Consider the following 8,253-nt stretch of genomic DNA (forward strand, 5'->3'; position numbering starts at 1 on the left):
TGTGCAGATCACCAGGTAAGGAGATCGAGACCATCCTAGCTAACACGGTGAAACCCTGTCTCTACTAGAAATAAAACAAATTAGCCAGGCGTGGTGACATGTGCCTGTAGTCCCAGCTACTCGGGAAGCTGAGGCAGCAGAATTGCTCAAACCCGGGAGACGGAGGTTGCAGTGAGCTAAGATCATGCCATTGCACTCCGGCCTGCATGACAGAGTAAGACTCCATCTTAAAAAAACAAAAAGGTGAAACCCAGTCTCTACTAAAAATACAAAACTTACGGCTGCTCTCAGCTCAGTGCAGTGGCTGGGACTACACGCACGTGCCACCATGCCCAGCTAATTTTTGTATTTTTAGTAGAGATGGGGTTTCACCATGTTGGCCAGGAGGGTCTCCATCTCTTGACCTCGTGATCTGCCTGCCTTGGCCTCCCAAAGTGCTGGGATTACAGGCGTGAGCCACGGCGCCCAGGCTGATTTCTTTAAAAAAAAAAAAAAAAGGTAGGCCAGGCCCAGTGGCTCACGCCTGTAATCCCAACACTTTAGGAGGCCAAGGCAGGTGGATCACCTGAGGTCAGGAGTTCAAGACTAGCCTGGCCAACATGGCGAAACCCCATCTCTACCAAAAATACAAAAATTAGCTGGGCATGGTTGTGGATGCCTGTAATCCCAGCTACTCGAGAGGGTGAGGCAGGAGAACCACTTGAACCTGGGAGGCAGAGGTTGCAGTGAGCTGAGACCGCACCACTGCACTCCAGCCTGGGAGATAGAGTGACACTCCCTCTCAAAAAAATAAACAGGCTGGGTGCGGTGGCTCACACCTGTAATCCCAGCATTCTGGGTGGCTGAGGTGGGCGGATCACCTGAGGTTCAGAGTTCGAGACCAGCCTGGCCAACATGTTAAAACCCTGTCTCTACTAAAAATACAAAAATTAGCCAGATGTGGTGGCACATGCCTATAATCCTAGGTACTTAGGAGGTTGAGGCAGGAGAATCACTTGAACCTGGGAGGCGGAGACTGCAGTGAGCCGAGATCACGCCACTGCACTCCAGGCTGGCAACAGAGTGAGACTTTGCATCAAAGAAAAAAAAAAAAAAGTCAAGCTAATGTATAGTATAGCAGTACACATGTATAGCACAAATACATCATTTATTGGAAATTAAGTGAAAGATGTTTTACGGAGAAAAGATGCACAATTTACAAAGTTTTGGAGACCCCTGGTCTGAGGCCCACCCTCCAGCACCTCTGTCTTTCCCAAGTTGAGAACTTGTGGGTTCTCGGACAGAGGCACCACTCTGGTTTCATGTGGTGCCCTAATTCTGGCATGCCGTCCTCTCACATCGTATCCAACCCAGAGGATGCAAAAAGAATGCTCAGCACGTTTACTAAAACAGCGTCTCTACAATAAACACAGCAGGCCAACATGTATAGCTTTTATTTACCTACCCAAGTTCCTTTTACATGTGAGTTATCTGCATTCCACCTTGCCCCCTCTCCCATTCACAAGGCCAGGATGAATCCTCTTGGCACAGAGGAAGGGGTGCCCCTTCAACTAGGGCCAGAGCCTAGATGACCTGGTGGATCCCCCACCATGAAAAAAGCAGGAAGGGAATGGAGAAGAAAAGTGTTGATCACACCTAGCCCTCACCACAGGAGGAGGGGGAGTGAAGGGGTCTGGGGGCTGCCCCCATGCTATGCCCCAGTCCTTAAATACAAAGCAAGGGGAATGAAAAGGACCCTCCCTCTGAAATACAGCACCAACCTCAGCATGGAGGCAAAAGGGCAGTGGGCAAGACCACGTCCCTCCGAAGGGAGAGGGCTGAAGGAGAGCACATACCGTCAGTGGCTGCGGCACCCCTCCCTACCAGGGTTTGATGCAGCCTCAGCACCGGGAGTAGGGAGAGGGGAGGAGAAGGGATGACAGTACTGTGCCATCCACTTCTCCCTGAACCCCTGGCCCCAGCACAGGCATTCCTCTGCCCACTAGCCCAAGTCAGGGGATGTGGAAGAAACTGTGTTGGAATCCAAGGCCTTTATCTATTTCTTCTTCCGTTCTTGGGAGCAGCGTGGGCAAAACCTGGAGAAGGGGAGAGAAAAGTGAGCGAAAGGGAGAACGCCCTCGACCACTCAACTTAGGGACCCTCCCACTCCTGCCACTTACCATTTCCCCCGAGGCTTGGTCGTCAGCCCCACACAGGCAAAATGAAACCACTCAATGGAACACTGGAAGAGGAAGAAAGAAGTAGTAGTTAGGGGCCAGGATGGGCCAGAGGAAGGAGAGAAAGCCCCTCCAGATTCCTTAGGAACATCCTGTCCTTGACTCCATCCTTTTGGAGAATTCTTGGAAGTCCCAAGGTCAACCATCTTCCTCCTATTCTTTTTTTCTTTTTGAGACAGAGTCTCACTCTGTTGCCCAGGCTGGAGTGCAATGACATGATCTTAGCTCACCGTGACCTCTGCCTCCCGAGTTCAAGCGATTCTCCTGCCCCAGCCTCCCGAGCAGCTGAGATTACAGGCACACGCTACCATGCCTGGCTAATTTTTGTATTTTTAGTAGAGATGGGGTTTCACTGTGTTGGCCAGGCCGGTCTCAAACTCCTGATCTTAAGTGATCCGCTCACCTTGGCCTCCCAACGTGCTGGGATTACAGGCATGAGCCACAGCGCCAGGCTTTCAGGCATTTTTTTTTTCTTTTTTTTTTTTTGAGACAGTCTTGCTCTGTCGCCCAGGCTGGAGTGCAGTGGCATGATCTCAGCTCACTGCAACCTGTGCCTCCAAGGTTCAAGCAATTTTCCTGCCTCTTGCCTCAGCCTCCCGAGTAGCTGGGATTACAGTCGTGTGCCACTATGCTCAGCTAATTTTTGTATTTTTAGTTAGAGAAGGGGTTTCACTATGTTAGCCAGGGTGGTCTCAAACTCCTGACCTCACGTGATCTGCCTGCCTCAGCCTCCCAAAGTGCTGGGATTTCAGGCAAGAGCTACCATGCCCAGCCCATCTTTCTTCTACTCTGAAGTCCCAGTACTCAGCTGTGGGATTTTTCCTCTTGTACCCACTCCCTTCATGCCCCTCACAACCCCCCATCCTGAGGCAAAATGTTTCTCACATCAGGGTTGTCACAGCCAATCATCTCTCCATAGGAGACCTGGTGACAAAGGCAATAGGTGGGTTCGTTGGGATCCACAGGCATATCCAACACATCAGAGGGGTGGACACTGCCAAAGGTCACTGAGGGCATCCCATACTCAGGACTTCTGCATGCCAAGAGGAAGAGAAAGTGTCATCTGCAGAAAGGGAAGCTAAAGCCTGAGGCTTTCGGAGGTGGCAGGAGATCCTGGTAGGGCACACGATTTGTGGCTTCTCCAGCAGATACCAAAATGGTAAGAAGAGTTCTTGGCGCAGAGATATAGAAAACGGCAGGGGGCGGTGCAGGCTGGGAGAGGGGCACCGGGAGAGAGGAGGATGTCGTCTAGCAAAGGGCTCCCTGATACACTCACGTGCGCACGAGCTTTAACTTCTTCTGGGCAGTCTTGGGGGCTTCTTCATCTGAGTTTTTCCCTTTGGAACGAGCACGAGCAGCTTTCTTCTCCTTTTGAGTCCGGCCTTCTAGGGAAGAGGGGGAAAGCCAGAAGGCAGGGAGACAGAAAGACAGGTTAAGTCCTCTTCTCTCCCCGTTTCCAACCTGGTGCTCCACTTCCCACCACATGAAGAGCTGACTTCTCCCTTTGAATCCTCGCCCCACCTCTGACAGCCCCGCCCCCCTCCTCACTCTTTTTGCCTTTGCTGGAAGAGCTGTCATAGTCACTTGACTCAATCTGTTTCTCCTTGAGATCAGCCTCAAAACGGGCCAGGTCTGTGTCCAGCCGTCGAATGTGTTTGTCCACCTGGGTGGAAAGGAAGGAGAAAGGAGAGGTACAAAACTATCTCCAATTAAAGGAAATAGGTTAAGGCAGAGTTTATGGATCTCACAGACCCCAGACAGATCCCAACACAGTTGAAGGAGGGGTCTAAGACCCTGAGGATTAGATGGGAGATAGGTGGGGAGCCATGAACAGGGCCATACCATCTCATAGGTCTGCATGGCAAGCTGCACCTTGTCGTCACCAAATTCCTTGCACTTGCCATAGGCTTCCTGGATCTGTTTGAGAAGGGCCAATTTTTCCTCGGAGCTCAGGCTGCGGGCGCTACTCATATACTCAGTGGCCAACTTGTCAATTTCAGCCTTCAGGTCTACAACAGAGACAGAGGCCTGGTCACAATGGCCCCTGAGTGGCTAGGTGAAGCACATCTCTTCCTCTTGTTCTCTGCACCTTTTCCATTGACTGGCATAACCTTCCAACTAAAAAGTACTGCATGTTCAGAGGTACTGTGCCATGCACTCAAGTAATGGAACACACTGACAGTATTTGCCTTAAAGGTCTGTTCAAGGTGCTGAAAACATTGCTATCATAGTGGGAATTTAAATTGCTGAAACACAGCAAGGGACCCTTTGCACACCACATTAATAGGAAGTGTATGTTTGTCCATGTTTGAAGATGCTTCTTTGAAGGGCTTGCTGCTTCTTGAATTTTGTCTCAAAAGCTATTGTTTCCTTCTCAAAAACATCCCACAGCAGTTCTGTCTGCCGCAAATCAGGCTGAGTCATCTGCTGTTGCTGGTTTCCAAGTCTGTGTATCAATATCATACGTTTTTAAATTATTAGTATTTTTTCTTTTTGACACAGGGTCTCACTCTGTCGCCCAGGCTGGAGTGCGGTGGCACATTCATGGCTCACTGCAGCCTCAACTTCCTGAGCTCTGGTGATCCTCCCATCTCAGGTACCACCACGCCTGGCTAATTTTTTCTATTTTTTTGTAGAGACAGGGTTTCTCCACATAACCTAGGCTGGTCTCAAACTCCTGGACTCAAGCAATCTGCCTGCCTCAGCCTCCCAAAGTGCTGGGATTACAGGGGGTGAGCCACCATGCCTGGCCTAATCTATCTATTTTTAGAGGCAGGCGCAGGTTCTCTCTTATTTTTGTTGCCTAGGCTGGCCTCCAACTCCTGTCCTCAAGTGATTCTATCACTTTGCCTCCGGAGTAGCTGGGTATATAATACAATTTAAAATTAAACCTTACTCCAACATCCATGTAACAATTCTGCTTATCTTTCTATTCTTTTTTTTTTTTTTTTTTTTTTTGAGACAGGGTCTCACTCTATTTATCAGGTTGGATGGAGTGTAATGGCATGGATCACGCTGCAGTCTTGACTTCTGGCCTCAAATGATCCTCCCACCTCAGCCTCTGGAGTAGCTGGGACTATAGGCACATGCCACCACACTCTGATAATTTTTTTTTAAAACATTATTTGTAGAGATGAGGTCTCACTATATTGCCCAGGCTGGTCTTGAACTTCCGGGCTCAAACAATCCACTTGCCTCAGCCTCCCAAAGTGTTGGGATTACAGGTGTGAGCCACTGCACCCAAGCTGTCCACCCCATTTGGCTCATCATTGCAACTTACTTTATTTTCCATCACTTTTTCTTTTCCTGTTTGTCCATCTTAGATATTGTTCCAAACACGTTTTTTTGTTTGAGACGGAGTCTCACTCTGTTGCCCTGGCTGGAGTGCAGTGGCACAATCTTGGCTCACCTCAACCTCTGCCCCCTGGGTTCAAGGGATTCTCGTGCCTCAGTCTCCCAAGTAGCTGGGACTACATGTGTGCGCCACCATATCTGGCTAATTTTTGTATTTTTAGTAGAGATGTGGTTTCACCATGTTGGCCAGGCTGGTCTCAAAGTTCTGACCTCAAGTGATCTGCCTGCCTTGGCCTCCCAAAGTACTGAGATTACAGGCATAAGGCACCGCACCCAGCCTCCCAAATGTTTTATTTTATTTTATTATTTATTTATTTAATTTTGAGACCGAGTCTCACTGTGTTACCCAGGCTGGAGTGCAGTGGTGTGATTTCAGTTCACTGCAACCTCCACCTCCCAGGTTCAAGTGATTCTCTTGCATCAGCCTCCCCAGTAGCTGGGATTACAGGCATGCGTCACCACACCCGACTAATTTTTGTATTTTTAGTAGAGACAGGGTTTCACCAGGCTGGTCTCAAACTCCTGACCTCAGGAGACTCACCTGCCTCTGCCTCCCAAAGTGATGGGATTACAGGTGTGAGCCACCGCATCCAGCCCCAAATGTTTTAATACTGGAAGAATGGTAATGTCCCAGGACATTGAGTCTATAGAGGTTTACTGATATTTATGTAGGACTCATAAATATGTCAGTTGAAAGAGACAAGTCTGACTCTAACGCAGTGCAGCAACAGACAACCAGGAGGATCTGTGAATATACTGTTTATACTCCATTCATTGCAGGCCCTTGGAAGAAGCTGAAAAAGCATATAGTTCCATAATCTCCAACTGGTCTTTCCATGCATGAACTCAAGCGTTACAACTGTATTACAAAAAAAGCAATCTGGTTCTCACCATTCGGCAGGCAGTTCTCAGGGAACTACATCCAGGGCTTTCGACGATGTTCACCTTTTCATGTGTAAACTCAGAGTAACTTAAGACACAGCTTCATGTATCTCAAAACCAACCTGTTACATCCTTGAATATGGCTACATAGAATGGAAGACAAGACTACAGATCCTTCAGTGGGTACGGGAATAGCTCCAATAGACATCTTTGATTTGAAGAAACCAAGTGGATGCCCCAATGCAGCCAAATTTGCTCAATGTTCAAGGCTGGAGATGGTATCTAATGCTTCTGTAAGTGTGAACGGTGTAGAGATCCTGATGTCAATTACTACTTTTTTTTCTTTCCTCTCTTTCTTTTCTTTTTTATTTCTCTTTTTAAGGACTTCTCATATAGCAAACCTCCCATCTACTAACATATGTTGCAGTCTAAAGTCACAATGGGAATTTGTGACAGTAACATTAACAATGCAGAGAAGTAGAAACCTTCTAGTCATCCTATAAATGTATCAAACGTGGAGAGTAGAAATGATTTGAGTTGATTTTCTTTAATTCTTCCTTTTTTTTTTTTTTTGAGACAGAGTCTTGCTCTGTTGCCTAGGCTGGAGTGCAGTGGCTTGTGGCATGATTTTGGCTCACTACAACCTCCACCTCCCAGGTTCAAACGATTCTCATGTCTCAGCCTCCCGAGTAGCTGGGATTACTGGCACATGCCACCACACCTGGCTAATTTTTGTATTTTTAGTAGAGATGGGATTTCACCATGTGGCCAGGCTGGTCTCAAACTCCTAGCCTTAAGTTATCTGCCAGTCTAGGCCTCCCAAAGTGCTGGGATTACAGGTGTGAGCCACCACGCCTGGCTAATTCTTCTTGAGGAAGATATAAAGAACATAGCATCTTTGAATTCTTGCGGTGTTTTCACAACACTCTATTTGTTATGAAAAAGTTGGTACAGAAATGAGGATCATTATCCTGTTTTAAGAATTCCAAGAGCATAAAAAAGGACAGAGAGAAGTCACAGTTCTCCAGATCATACCAGATGACACAGTAACATCAAGTAAAAAATAAATGATTACACACACTCATTTTATACCAAAACTTTTTACTCTATACGTACCCTCTGTTCTTTGGTCTAGGTCCCTCATGAGCTGAAAGTTTCTCTGTAATTCAAAGGGAAGGTTTTCAATACCTAGGGAAGAGAAAAACAGAGAATCACAGGACAGACTGTGCATAGGCCTTACAGCTCCTTTTAAAGTGCAGTTCAGGCTGGACATGGTGGCTCATGCCTGTAATCCCAGCACTTTGGGAGGCCGAGGGGGTGGATCACTCAAGGCCAGGAGTTCAAGACCAGCCTGGCCAACATGGCGAGACCCCCATCTCTATTAAAAATATGAAAATTAGTCTGGTGTGATGGTGTGCACCTCTAATCCCAGCTACTTGGGAGGCTGAGGCATGAGAATCACTTGAATCCAGGAGGCAGAGGTTGCAGTGAGCTGTGATCGAGCCACTGCACTCCAGCCTGGGCGATAGAGCAAGACCCTGCCTCAAAAACAAATGGCCGGGCGCGGTGGCTCACACCTGTAATCCCAGCACTTTGGGAGGCCAAGGCAGGCGGATCATGAGATCAGGATATCAAGACCATCCTGGCTGACATGGTAAAACCCTGTCTCTACTAAAAATACAAAAAATTAGCTTGGCATGGTGCCGGGCGCCTGTAGTCCCAGCTACTCGGGAGGCTGAGGCAGGAGAATGGCAAGAACCCGGGAGGCGGAGCTTGCAGTGAGCCGAGATCGCGCCACTGC

At 48.1% G+C, this 8,253-nt stretch overlaps 1 protein-coding gene across 5 annotated transcripts in view; it reads right to left on the bottom strand.

Moving 5' to 3' along the window:
- Positions 1–1,365: 1,365 nt before the first annotated feature.
- Positions 1,366–8,253, bottom strand: part of ING4 (inhibitor of growth family member 4) — a 12,503-nt gene continuing 5,615 nt past the window's right edge. Inside the window, exons 2-8 of one of the 5 annotated variants that reach the window (XM_017891845.1) lie at positions 7,569–7,640; positions 4,059–4,225; positions 3,765–3,879; positions 3,493–3,601; positions 3,102–3,249; positions 2,160–2,221; positions 1,366–2,075 (exon numbers count right to left, since the gene is read on the bottom strand). In XM_017891845.1, the coding sequence (XP_017747334.1) occupies positions 2,036–2,075; positions 2,160–2,221; positions 3,102–3,249; positions 3,493–3,601; positions 3,765–3,879; positions 4,059–4,225; positions 7,569–7,640 (713 nt within the window). In that variant the 3' untranslated portion in view covers positions 1,366–2,035. The remainder of the gene's footprint in view (positions 2,076–2,159; positions 2,222–3,101; positions 3,250–3,492; positions 3,602–3,764; positions 3,880–4,058; positions 4,226–7,568; positions 7,641–8,253) is intronic. The other 4 variants (XM_017891848.1, XM_017891847.1, XM_017891846.1 and 1 more) reach the window with 4 other exon arrangements.

Source organism: Rhinopithecus bieti, unplaced genomic scaffold (genome assembly GCF_001698545.2).
Source record: "Rhinopithecus bieti isolate Rb0 unplaced genomic scaffold, ASM169854v2 scaffold_21022, whole genome shotgun sequence".
In the NCBI taxonomy this organism is placed as follows: domain Eukaryota; kingdom Metazoa; phylum Chordata; class Mammalia; order Primates; family Cercopithecidae; genus Rhinopithecus; species Rhinopithecus bieti.